Source organism: Bombina bombina, chromosome 12 (assembly GCF_027579735.1).
Source record: "Bombina bombina isolate aBomBom1 chromosome 12, aBomBom1.pri, whole genome shotgun sequence".
NCBI lineage: Eukaryota > Metazoa > Chordata > Amphibia > Anura > Bombinatoridae > Bombina > Bombina bombina.
In genome coordinates, this window is record NC_069510.1 from 2,887,085 (window position 1) to 2,902,406 (window position 15,322).

At 41.7% G+C, this 15,322-nt stretch overlaps 1 protein-coding gene across 2 annotated transcripts in view; it reads left to right on the forward strand.

Annotated features, from left to right (window-relative positions):
• Window positions 1-8,867, forward strand: part of FBXW2 (F-box and WD repeat domain containing 2) — a 47,007-nt gene extending 38,140 nt beyond the window's left edge. For both annotated transcript variants that reach the window (XM_053695353.1, XM_053695352.1), the window contains 2 exons: window positions 2,276-2,409; window positions 8,736-8,867. In XM_053695353.1, the coding sequence (XP_053551328.1) occupies window positions 2,276-2,409; window positions 8,736-8,747 (146 nt within the window). In that variant the 3' untranslated portion in view covers window positions 8,748-8,867. The remainder of the gene's footprint in view (window positions 1-2,275; window positions 2,410-8,735) is intronic.
• The last annotated feature ends 6,455 nt before the right edge of the window (window positions 8,868-15,322 follow it).

Sequence of the window (15,322 nt, forward strand, 5' to 3'; positions counted from 1 at the left end):
CACTAGTAATTCCTACAGCTCTCTAACCCTGTACTGTACAAACCTAGTGCCTGTCTATAGTGTATAAATACATAAGTGTAGCACTGACATCCGTGTATACAGATCATATCACTAGTAATTCCTACAGCTCTCTAACCCTGTACTGTACAAACCTAGTGCCTGTCTATAGTGTATAAATACATAACAGTGTAGCACTGACATCTGTGTATACAGATCATATCACTAGTAATTCCTACAGCTCTCTAACCCTGTACTGTACAAACCTAGTGCCTGTCTATAGTGTATAAATACATAAGTGTAGCACTGACATCTGTGTATACAGATCATATCACTTGTAATTCCTACAGCTCTCTAACCCTGTACTGTACAAACCTAGTGCCTGTCTATAGTGTATAAATACATAACAGTGTAGCACTGGCATCTGTGTATACAGATCATATCACTAGTAATTCCTACAGCTCTAACCCTGTACTGTACAAACCTAGTGCCTGTCTATAGTGTATAAATACATAACAGATAAGCACTGACATCTGTGTATACAGATCATATCACTAGTAATTCCTACAGCTCTCTAACCCTGTACTGTACAAACCTAGTGCCTGTCTATAGTGTATAAATACATAACAGTGTGGCACTGACATCTGTGTATACAGATCATATCACTAGTAATTCCTACAGCCCTCTAACCCTGTACTGTACAAACCTAGTGCCTGTCTATAGTGTATAAATACATAACAGTGTAGCACTGACATCTGTGTATACAGATCATATCACTAGTAATTCCTACAGCTCTCTAACCCTGTACTGTACAAACTTAGTGCCTGACTCACCATGATTTATTCACCTGTCTATAGTGTATAAATACATAACAGTGTAGCACTGACATCTGTGTATACAGATCATATCACTAGTAATTCCTACAGCTCTCTAACCCTGTACTGTACAAACCTAGTGCCTGTCTATAGTGTATGAATACATAACAGTGTAGCACTGACATTTGTGTATACAGATCATATCACTAGTAATTCCTACAGCTCTCTAACCCTGTACTGTACAAACCTAGTGCCTGTCTATAGTGTATAAATACATAACAGTGTAGCACTGACATCTGTGTATACAGATCATATCACTAGTAATTCCTACAGCCCTCTAACCCTGTACTGTACAAACCTAGTGCCTGTCTATAGTGTATAAATACATAACAGTGTAGCACTGACATCTGTGTATACAGATCATATCACTAGTAATTCCTACAGCTCTAACCTTGTACTGTACAAACCTAGTGCCTGACACACCAGGATTTATTCACCTGTCTATAGTGTATAAATACATAAGTGTAGCACTGACATCTGTGTATACAGATCATATCACTAGTATTTCCTACAGGCCTCTAACCCTGTACTGTACAAACCTAGTGCCTGTCTATAGTGTATAAATACATAAGTGTAGCACTGGCATCTGTGTATACAGATCATATCACTAGTAATTCCTACAGCTCTAACCCTGTACTGTACAAACCTAGTGCCTGTCTATAGTGTATAAATACAATACAGTGTGGCACTGACATCTGTGTATACAGATCATATCACTGGTAATTCCTACAGCCCTCTAACCCTGTACTGTACAAACCTAGTGCCTGTCTATAGTGTATAAATACATAAGTGTAGCACTGGCATCTGTGTATACAGATCATATCACTAGTAATTCCTACAGCTCTCTAACCCTGTACTGTACAAACCTAGTGCCTGTCTATAGTGTATAAATACATAACAGTGTAGCACTGACATTTGTGTATACAGATCATATCACTAGTAATTCCTACAGCTCTCTAACCCTGTACTGTACAAACCTAGTGCCTGCCTATAGTGTATAAATACATAAGTGTAGCACTGACATCTGTGTATACAGATCATATCACTAGTAATTCCTACAGCTCTCTAACCCTGTACTGTACAAACCTAGTGCCTGTCTATAGTGTATAAATACATTACAGTGTGGAACTGACATCTGTGTATACAGATCATATCACTATTAATTACTACAGCCCTCTGACCCTGTACTGTATAAACCTAGTGCCTGTCTATAGTGTATAAATAAACATCTATATAGATCGTCAGGATCAGGTATATGTACAGACCCTGAGTGCTGTACAGCAGGAATATGAATGTATATAAAGTCATCATCCAGTCAGTTCTCTGGACCATCAGCTGTAGAATGAAATACATTGCTTGTCACTGAGCCAGGTGCAGATACTGTAAGACATTTCTATTTACAGTGTTTAGTGTGGATTACAATGATGAACTTGATTTATTAGTCAGTGGGTCAGCAGACAACACTGTGAAAATCTGGGCCTTATCGTTGGGATCGTGTTTGAATACGCTCACTGGACACACTGAGTGGGTCACTAAGGTAAGGCACAATTTCAGTTAAACCGTGTCAGTTCCTTTAAAATGACCAAATGTCTCCGCAAAAAGACTTAATTAAAAAACGAAGTATTTCTTTTACAAGATATGACGAGTCCACGGATTTCATCCTTATGGGATATCACCTCCTGGTGAGCAGGAGGAGGCAAAGAGCACGACAGCAGAGCTGTATATATAGCTCCTCCCTTCCCTCCCACCCCAGTCATTCTCTTTGCCTGTGTTAGTAAGATAGGAGCTGGCAAAGTGAGGTGTTAGTTTAGTTTCTTCAATCAAGATTTTATTATTTTTAAAGTAGTTCCTCTGAGTACTGCTTTGTGCTGGGGTGTAGCCTAGACCAGATCAGTCTCTTCAATACAAAAAGAGAAGCATTTGGTGGCTTTAAGGCGATAGGAACTGGTGGGACATAATTCTCACTGCGCCTCCTATACATGTTTGCTGCCCTAATACAGACAGCCTAAGCTCTTTTAACTCAGGCTGATCTTTGTCCACAGGGCTATGGGAGGGAGAGGACCTCTGTTGGACGACCATGCTGTCGCACAGCATTTCAGGTAAGTGCTAACTTTTTTTCTGTGAGAAAGGAAAACTCAGAATAAGTTGGAGCACTTTCATTTCTATACTGACCCCCCTGTGATAATCCTTATAGGGGTTGCTGCACTATGATTCCTAGTGTGCTAGGGGTTGCTGGGTCATTATGGAAAGCACTGGGGCTAATTGTGACTCTCCTTCTTGCGGTCCTTAATAATCTTAGGTACCGACCAGGAGATTTCTTCTGAGCTGTGATGCTCGAGCTCAGTGTGAGGGGAATTCCCTTTTTTAATATTTGTGTACAAGGGATCCAATGTTTGGAAAGACTGTGGCTCTGTGTGGGGGTAACTTTATGTGCTACACTGGCCATGCAGTACTGCTGCTCATTCAGGTATCTCTCCCATAGCAATGGCTGAACGACCGGGAAGTTACTATTGCAACGCCCACGGAGGGCGGAGATTGTCAGGGTACTGCGTTTGTGGAGGCCATTATGTATAAACTGTGTGTTTTAGACTGGCGTGTTAATCCCAGGGCGCTCATTATTCTACTTAAGATAGATTGCCCTGTCGTTGCTTCTCCCGGTAACTGAAAAGATGGCGACCGGGAGTCTGTTTGGCGCCAGTTTTCGTTGCGCTTTTCTGCTTAAGCTTCCGGTTCTCGGGTGGATCAAGGATAACCGTATTTTTGTATCATGTTTCCGGTTATCGGAATGGGCTTGGTGTTAGTTTACGCTTCAAGGTCAGCGTTTTCAGCCGAGTCTCTCCTTGTATTAAAGGATTGTCTGGGGAGACAAGTTTAATAAAGAAGTTATTTATCTCTTTCCTGATTCATTTACGTTGTAATGATATCTTACATAAGAGTTTGAGAGGGCAAAAATTGCCTATTTTTTCCTCCAGTGTCCATTATACACAGAAATTGCTAAAAACACAAAAGAGAATGTTACTTTAAAATTTAAAGAAACAGTAACGTTTTTGTGGTGTGTTAATTTTTCTTATTAATGCTCCTTCTTCTGCTATAAATTGCTGTTCAGGAGTCCGTTGACACTGGTCATTACATGCCAAAGACATTTTGTGTTCCATAGGCAGTGCTCTGTGGTTCCTTTCAGGGGAATTATGGCTCTAGTTATTGCTTTTTTATTGTACATAGCAATGTATGTTAATGCTAACCAGAGTGTTCTGTTCCCCATGTTTTAAGGGACATATTTTGAGTATTAGATGCTTTATGCAGCATTTTAATACTTTGCACATATTTAGTGCAGATAAATTAGACTTGCTGGTGAAAAGTTTATTTAAAGTGAAAGATGGCACAATAAGGGGCTTTCAGTCTTTGTACACTTTAATTGTAGCTGTGCTTGGAATAAACCTAAGTTGTTTTGTTTCTTGTTGGTTTTTTTTCTGCTCAGTGAACTATCTAGTTACTGTTTATAATAAGGTCGGTAACACTTTTAGTCAGGGTTCCACGATGGGTGCCCTTTTACTGGCTCCTCGCCTACATCATTAGTTTGGCAGGCACCTAAATTTGCATGTACAATATTGCACCCGAATATCATTTGCCTTTGTACAATAAGTTAATAGTCTCTTTTTAACAGTTAAAGTTACAGTAAGGCTAATTTTTATTAGGCCATTACTGAGGACAGCTAGCTGTAGTAGCCTGATGGTTATCTTAGCTGTCTAGCTAGCAGAATGTTTGCCGTTTGACACTTGCTGCAACTATTTACACTTTGTATGTGTGCTAGCAAGCTTTTTAATAGTGGAAGTTCTGTTCCTTGGGTGCATTCATCCTTTGTGACTTAGGATGGCACAAAATCAAACACCACAATAGAGTTTACTTTAAGATATAAATGGACTTAAAGCTCTTAACTTAGTTATTTCTATTCTTTCTTAAAATTGGCAGCTAAGAGTTCGGGATTCCATCTTAGCACACTGAGCCTTATGATTGAAATTTTGGTCTACGGATGTGTCATCTACATCTAAGCTTTTGGCCTTTCCTTCCAAGGGGAGGACCCTGTTCGGGTCTGAATTGAAGGAGATTATTTCTGTCATCTCGGGAGGTTAGAGTTATTCCCTCCACTCTGGATAAGTACTCCAGTCGGAGGGGACGGCAGAGTAATTTTTCGTGCCTTACGAAACTTTAAGGGAACCCTCCTTTTCCCTTTCTTCTAACACCAGCTTTGGAACAAGGTAACCATCCCAAGACGTCTGCTGCTACTCCCAAGTCGGCATGGAGTGTTTGCCTCCGATCCGGGACTAGATCTAGTGGGGGCAGATTGTCCTTTTTTTTTCATCCAGGCTTGGATAGGGAGGTTCAGGATCCCTGGGCATTAGAAATAGTGTCTCAGGGATACAAGCTGGTATTCATCGATTGTCTGTAGACCAGATAAAGAGTGAGGCGTTATTACGCTATCTAAGAGACTTTTCCTCCATGGGAGTAATTTGTCCCGTTCCATTTCAGGGACAGGGTTTTTATTAAAGTCTGTTCGTAGTTCCCAAGAGAGAGGGAATTTCCAGACCTATCTTAGCTCTCCAGAGTCTAAATCAAGTTTCTCAGAATTCCATCCTTCAAGATGGAGACTATTAGGACAATTCTTCCATTGATCCAGGTGGGTCAATATATGACTACCGTGAATTTACAGGATGCATGTCTTCATATTCCTATCCACAGAGATCATTACAAGTTCCTAAGGTTTGCCTTTCGGGACAAACATTTTCAGTTCGTGGCCCTTCCTTTCGGGCTGGCCACGGCACCCAGGATCTTCACGAAGGTTCTAGGGTCTCTGCTGGCGGTTTTCAGGCCGCGGGGCATTGCAGTGACGCCTTCTCTGGATGATATTCTGATCCAGGCGTCGTCTTATCAGCTGACAAAGTCTCATACCGACATGGTTCTATCCTTTCTAAGGACTCGCGGATGGAAGGTGAATCTAGAAAAGAGTTCACTAATTCCACAGACAAGGGTTCCTTTCCTGGGAACTCTAATCAACTCTCTATCCATGAAAATATTTTTGACGGAAGTCAGAAAGTTAAAGATTCTGAATACATGCCGATCCCTTCAGTCCAATCCTCGACCATCAGTGGTCTTGTGCATGGAGGCAATTGGATTGATGGTGGCTGCAATGGACATCATTCCGTTTGTTCGTTTTCATCTCAGACCTCTACAACTGAGCATGCTCAGACAATGGAATGGAGATTATGCAAATTTGTCTCCTCAAATAGATCTGGATCAGGAGACAAGGGACTCTCTTCTTTGGTGGTTGTCGCCAGATCATCTGTCCCAAGGGACGTGCTTCCGCAGACCCTCATGGGTAATAGTGACAACGGACGCTAGCCTACTAGGATGGGGTGCAGTCTGGAATTCCCTGAAGGCTCAGGGTGTGTGGACTCGGTCGGAGTCTCTACTTCCCATCAATATTCTGGAGTTGATAGCAATATTCAATGCGCTTCAGGCTTGGCCTCAGTTGGCTTCGGCCAAATTCATCCAATTTCAGTCGGACAACATCACGACTGTGGCTTACATCAATCATCAGGGAGGAACAAGGAGTTCCTTAGCGATGACAGAAGTATCCAAGATAATTCGGTGGGCGGAGGCTCACTCTTGTTATCTGTGAGCAATCTACATCCCAGGAGTAGACAACTGGGAAGCGGATTTTTTGAGCAGACAGACGTTTCATCCGAGGGAATGGGAACTCCATCCGGAGGTTTTTGCCACCCTGATTCTCAGATGGGGCAGGCCGGAGCTGGATCTTATGGCATCTCGTCAGAATGCCAAGCTCCCGAGATGCGGATCCAGGTCCAGGGATCCTCAGGCCGAACTGATAGATGCCCGTTTGCTCTCCTTCCCCGGGTGATTGCTTGGATCAAACAGGAGAGGGCTTCTGTGATTCTCTTCGCTCCTGCGTGGCTTCGCAGGACTTGGTATGCCGATCTGGTCGACATGTCTTCTCTGCCACCGTGGAAGCTTCCATTGAGGCAGGACCTTCTCATTCAGAGACCCTTCCATCATCCGAATCTAATTTCTCTACAGCTGACTGCTTGGAAATTGAACGCTTGATTTTATCTAAGCGAGGGTTCTCTGATTCGGTCATTGATACCTTGATTCAGGCACGTAAGCCTGTTACTAGAAAGATTTACCATAAGATATGGCGTAAATATCTTTATTGGTGCGAATCCAAGGGTTACTCATGGAGTAAGATTAAGATTCCTAGGATTTTGTCCTTTCTCCAAGAAGGATTGGAGAAAGGTTTATCAGCAAGTTCATTAAAGGGACAGATTTCTGCTTTATCTTTTTTGCTACACAAACGTCTGGCAGATATTGTGGATGTTCAATCTTTTTGTCAGGCTCTGACTAGGATCAGGCCTGTGTTTAGACCTATTGCTCGTCCTTGGAGTTTGAATTTAGTTCTTAAGGTTCTTCAAGGGGTTCCGTTTGAACCTATGCATTCCATAGATATTAAGTTGTTATCTTGGAAAGTTTTATTTTTGGTTGCTACTTCTTCTGCTCGCAGAGTTTCCGAGCTTTCGGCTCTACAATGTGATTCTCCTTACCTTATTTTTCATTCCGATAAGGTAGTGTTGCGTACCAAACCTGGTTTTCTTCCTAAGGTTGTTTCCAACAAAAATATTAATCAGGAAATTATTGTTCCTTCATTGTGTCCTAATCCTTCTTCTAAGAAGGAGCGTCTGTTACATAACTTGGACGTGGTCCGTGCCCTGAAGTTTTACTTGCAGGCGACTAAAGAATTTCGTCAATCATCTTCATTATTTGTTGTTTTTTCCGGAAACCGTAGGGGCCAGAAAGCTATGGCTACCTCCCTTTATTTTTGGCTGAAGAGTATCATCCGTTTTGCATATGAGACTGCTGGACAGCAGCCTCCTGAACGAATTACGGCTCATTCCACTAGGGCTGTGGCTTCCTCATGGGCATTTAAAAATGATGCTTCTGTTAAACAGATTTGCAAGGCTGCAACTTGGTCGTCTCTTCACACTTTTTCCAAATTTTACAAATTTAATACTTGTGCCTCGTCTAAGGCTGTTTTTGGGAGAAAGGTTTTTCAAGCAGTGGTGCCTTCCGTTTAGGTTCCTGTCTTGTCCCTCCCTTTCATCCGTGTCCTATAGCTTTGGTATTGTATCCCATAAGTAAGGATGAAATCCGTGGACTCGTCATATCTTGTAAAAGAAAAGGAAATTTATGCTTACCTGATAAATTTATTTCTTTTACGATATGACGAGTCCACGGCCCACCCTGTTATTTTCTAAGACAGGTCTTTATTTTTGTTAAACTTCAGTCACCTCTGCACCTTGGCTTTTCCTTTCTCTTCCTAACTTCAGTCGAATGACTGGAGTGGGAGGGAAGGGAGGAGCTATATATACAGCTCTGCTGTGGTGCTCTTTGCCTCCTCCTGCTGACCAGGAGGCGTAATCCCACAAGTAAGGATGAAATCCGTGGACTCGTCATATCGTAAAAGAAATAAATTTATCAGGTAAGCATAATTTTCCTTTTTTTAGGCACAGGAACGAAAAAAGTATACCTAGAAATCTATTCATTATATGCCTCATTTCTACTTGTATCCCTGGGTGTCTACGCACGTACACACGGGTTGCTTTTCCTATATGTAAGCTCATGGCTGTGTTTGTTTTAGCACAAGAGAGGGCCAGGATAGAGCGGATGCACATGGTTACATTTTTATTTATAATTAAATTGGGCTTTTAGAGAGGAGAGTTAACGATGCACATTAGCTGTCAAAAGTAAAATCTAATAAACATTGTTACTAGAATATTTAAATGATTTATTTAGACTGTGCCGTGAACAATGGAGTAGGAGGCCCCGCCCATGAGGCTCCATCTGATGTAACCAGCTGTGCACAAGCTGATCCGCATGATGTGTGCGCCTGCGAGACAATACACAGGGGGGCAGCAGGAATAGAAGGTGATTCATCTGGAAAGGGCACTTAGAGCTTTACTACATTGTGAGAAGCTGCACAGCAATGTGATGACATAAGTAGCTTTAGACCAAGCAAAGTGTGAGAGCAGACTACAGACACATATATAGGTTGTGGTAGCGCTATTGGAGGGTAAACAACACTCTAAAGCAGACTACAGACACATATATAGGTTGTGGTAGCGCTATTGGAGGGTAAACAACACTCTAAAGCAGACTACAGACACATATATAGGTTGTGGTAGTGCTATAGGGGGGTAAACAACACTCTAAAGCAGACTACAGACACATATATAGGTTGTGGTAGCACTATGGGGGGGTAAACAACACTCTAAAGCAGACTACAGACACATATATAGGTTGTGGTAGCACTATGGGGGGGTAAACAACACTCTAAAGCAGACTACAGACACATATATAGGTTGTGGTAGTGCTATAGGGGGGTAAACAACACTCTAAAGCAGACTACAGACACATATATAGGTTGTGGTAGCGCTATTGGAGGGTAAACAACACTCTAAAGCAGACTACAGACACATATATAGGTTGTGGTAGCGCTATTGGGGGGTAAACAACACTCTAAAGCAGACTACAGACACATATATAGGTTGTGATAGCGCTATAGGGGGGTAAACAACACTCTAAAGCAGACTACAGACACATATATAGGTTGTGGTAGCGCTATTGGGGGGTAAACAACACTCTAAAGCAGACTACAGACACATATATAGGTTGTGGTAGCACTATGGGGGGGGTAAACAACACTCTAAAGCAGACTACAGACACATATATAGGTTGTGGTAGCGCTATTGGGGGGTAAACAACACTCTAAAGCAGACTACAGACACATATATAGGTTGTGGTAGCGCTATAGGGGGGTAAACAACACTCTAAAGCAGACTACAGACACATATATAGGTTGTGGTAGCGCTATAGGGGGGTAAACAACACTCTAAAGCAGACTACAGACACATATATAGGTTGTGGTAGCACTATTGGGGGGTAAACAACACTCTAAAGCAGACTACAGACACATATATAGGTTGTGGTAGCGCTATGGGGGGGTAAACAACACTCTAAAGCAGACTACAGACATATAGGTTGTGGTAGCGCTATTGGGGGGTAAACAACACTCTAAAGCAGACTACAGACACATATATAGGTTGTGGTAGCACTATGGGGGGGGTAAACAACACTCTAAAGCAGACTACAGACACATATATAGGTTGTGGTAGCACTATGGGGGGGTAAACAACACTCTAAAGCAGACTACAGACACATATATAGGTTGTGGTAGCGCTATTGGGGGGTAAACAACACTCTAAAGCAGACTACAGACACATATATAGGTTGTGGTAGTGCTATTGGGGGGTAAACAACACCCTAAAGCAGACTACAGACACATATATAGGTTGTGGTAGCGCTATTGGGGGGGTAAACAACACCCTAAAGCAGACTACAGACACATATATAGGTTGTGGTAGCGCTATTGGGGGGTAAACAACACTCTAAAGCAGACTACAGACACATATATAGGTTGTGGTAGCGCTATGGGGGGTAAAACACACTCTAAAGCAGACTACAGACACATATATAGGTTGTGGTAGCACTATGGGGGGTAAACAACACTCTAAAGCAGACTACAGACACATATATAGGTTGTGGTAGCGCTATGGGGGGGTAATCAACACTCTAAAGCAGACTACAGACACATATATAGGTTGTGGTAGCGCTATTGGGGGGTAAACAACACTCTAAAGCAGACTACAGACACATATATAGGTTGTGGTAGCGCTATGGGGGTAAACAACACTCTAAAGCAGACTACAGACACATATATAGGTTGTGGTAGCGCTATGGGGGTAAACAACACTCTAAAGCAGACTACAGACACATATATAGGTTGTGGTAGCACTATGGGGGGTAAACAACACTCTAAAGCAGACTACAGACACATATATAGGTTGTGGTAGCGCTATGGGGGGGTAATCAACACTCTAAAGCAGACTACAGACACATACATAGGTTGTGGTAGCGCTATAGGGGGTAAACAACACTCTAAAGCAGACTACAGACACATATATAGGTTGTGGTAGCGCTATAGGGGGGTAAACAACACTCTAAAGCAGACTACAGACACATATATAGGTTGTGGTAGCACTATTGGGGGGTAAACAACACTCTAAAGCAGACTACAGGCACATATATAGGTTGTGGTAGCACTATGGGGGGGTAAACAACACTCTAAAGCAGACTACAGACACATATATAGGTTGTGGTAGCACTATTGGGGGGTAAACAACACTCTAAAGCAGACTACAGACACATATATAGGTTGTGGTAGCGCTATTGGGGGGTAAACAACACTCTAAAGCAGACTACAGACACATATATAGGTTGTGGTAGCACTATGGGGGGGTAAACAACACTCTAAAGCAGACTACAGACACATACATAGGTTGTGGTAGCGCTATGGGGGGGTAAACAACACTCTAAAGCAGACTACAGACACATATATAGGTTGTGGTAGCGCTATTGGGGGGTAAACAACACTCTAAAGCAGACTACAGACACATATATAGGTTGTGATAGCACTATGGGGGGGTAAACAACACTCTAAAGCAGACTACAGACACATATATAGGTTGTGGTAGCGCTATAGGGGGGTAAACAACACTCTAAAGCAGACTACAGACACATATATAGGTTGTGGTAGCGCTATTGGGGGGTAAACAACACTCTAAAGCAGACTAAGGACACATATATAGGTTGTGGTAGCGCTATTGGGGGGTAAACAACACTCTAAAGCAGACTACAGACACATATATAGGTTGTGATAGCGCTATAGGGGGTAAACAACACTCTAAAGCAGACTAAGGACACATATATAGGTTGTGGTAGTGCTATTGGGGGGTAAACAACACTCTAAAGCAGACTACAGACACATATATAGGTTGTGGTAGCGCTATTGGGGGGTAAACAACACTCTAAAGCAGACTACAGACACATATATAGGTTGTGATAGCGCTATTGGGGGGTAAACAACACTCTAAAGCAGACTACAGACACATATATAGGTTGTGGTAGCACTATGGGGGGGGGGTAAACAACACTCTAAGGACAGCCAGACTGACATATACTCATGATACATACAGCACAGACTGACTGACATATACTAATGATACATACAGCACAGACAGACTGACATATACTCATGATACATACAGCACAGACACACTGACATATACTCATGATACATACAGCACAGACAGACTGACATATACTCATGATACACACAGCACAGACAGACTGACATATACTCATGATACACACAGCACAGACACACTGACATATACTCATGATACATACAGCACAGACACACTGACATATACTCATGATACATACAGCACAGACTGACTGACATATACTCATGATACATACAGCACAGACTGACTGACATATACTCATGATACATACAGCACAGACACACTGACATATACTCATGATACATACAGCACAGACACACTGACATATACTCATGATACATACAGCACAGACAGACTGACATATACTCATGATACATACAGCACAGACTGACATATACTCATGATACACACAGCACAGACAGACTGACATATACTCATGATACATACAGCACAGACTGACATATACTCATGATACATACAGCACAGACTGACATATACTCATGATACATACAGCACAGACTGACATATACTCATGATACATACAGCACAGACTGACATATACTCATGATACATACAGCACAGACTGACATATACTCATGATACATACAGCACAGACAGACTGACATATACTCATGATACACACAGCACAGACAGACTGACATATACTCATGATACATACAGCACAGACAGACTGACATATACTCATGATACATACAGCACAGACAGACTGACATATACTCATGATACACACAGCACAGACAGACTGACATATACTCATGATACATACAGCACAGACACACTGACATATACTCATGATACATACAGCACAGACTGACATATACTCATGATACATACAGCACAGACAGACTGACATATACTCATGATACATACAGCACAGACAGACTGACATATACTCATGATACATACAGCACAGACTCACATATACTCATGATACACACAGCACAGACAGACTGACACATACTCATGATACATACAGCACAGACAGACTGACATATACTCATGATACATACAGCACAGACACACTGACATATACTCATGATACATACAGCACAGACTGACATATACTCATGATACATACAGCACAGACTCACATATACTCATGATACACACAGCACAGACAGACTGACATATACTCATGATACACACAGCACAGACAGACTGACATATACTCATGATACATACAGCACAGACAGACTGACATATACTCATGATACATACAGCACAGACTCACATATACTCATGATACACACAGCACAGACAGACTGACATATACTCATGATACATACAGCACAGACTGACATATACTCATGATACACACAGCACAGACTGACATATACTCATGATACATACAGCACAGACTGACATATACTCATGATACATACAGCACAGACTGACTGACATATACTCATGATACATACAGCACAGACACACTGACATCTACTCATGATACATACAGCACAGACTGACATATACTCATGATACATACAGCACAGACTGACATATACTCATGATACACACAGCACAGACTGACATATACTCATGATACATACAGCACAGACTGACATATACTCATGATACATACAGCACAGACTGACATATACTCATGATACATACAGCACAGACTGACATATACTCATGATACATACAGCACAGACTGACATATACTCATGATACATACAGCACAGACTGACATATACTCATGATACACACAGCACAGACAGACTGACATATACTCATGATACACACAGCACAGACAGACTGACATATACTCATGATACATACAGCACAGACAGACTGACATATACTCATGATACACACAGCACAGACAGACTGACATATACTCATGATACATACAGCACAGACAGACTGACATATACTCATGATACATACAGCACAGACACACTGACATATACTCATGATACATACAGCACAGACTGACATCTACTCATGATACATACAGCACAGACAGACTGACATATACTCATGATACATACAGCACAGACAGACTGACATATACTCATGATACAGACAGACTGACAGACTGACATATACTCATGATACATACAGCACAGACAGACTGACATATACTCATGATACATACAGCACAGACAGACTGACACCTACTCATGATACATACAGCACAGACAGACTGACATATACTCATGATACATACATCACAGACAGACTGACACCTACTCATGATACATACAGCACAGACAGACTGACATATACTCATGATACATACAGCACAGACTGACATATACTCATGATACATACAGCACAGACAGACTGACATCTACTCATGATACACACAGCACAGACAGACTGACATATACTCATGATACATACAGCACAGACAGACTGACATATACTCATGATACATACAGCACAGACACACTGACATATACTCATGATACATACAGCACAGACACACTGACATATACTCATGATACACACAGCACAGACAGACTGACATATACTCATGATACATACAGCACAGACTGACATATACTCATGATACATACAGCACAGACTGACATATACTCATGATACATACAGCACAGACTGACATATACTCATGATACACACAGCACAGACACACTGACATATACTCATGATACATACAGCACAGACAGACTGACATATACTCATGATACACACAGCACAGACTGACATATACTCATGATACACACAGCACAGACAGACTGACATATACTCATGATACATACAGCACAGACAGACTGACATATACTCATGATACACACAGCACAGACAGACTGACATATACTCATGATACACACAGCACAGACAGACTGACATATACTCATGATACATACAGCACAGACAGACTGACATATACTCATGATACATACAGCACAGACAGACTGACATATACTCATGATACATACAGCACAGACAGACTGACATATACTCATGATACATACAGCACAGACAGACTGACATATACTCATGATACATACAGCACAGACAGACTGACATATACTCATGATACATACAGCACAGACACACTGACATATACTCATGATACATACAGACAGACAGACTGACATATACTCATGATACATACAGCACAGACAGACTGACATATACTCATGATACATACAGCACAGACAGACTGACATATACTCATGATACATACAGCACAGACAGACTGACATATACTCATGATACATACAGCACAGACTCACATATACT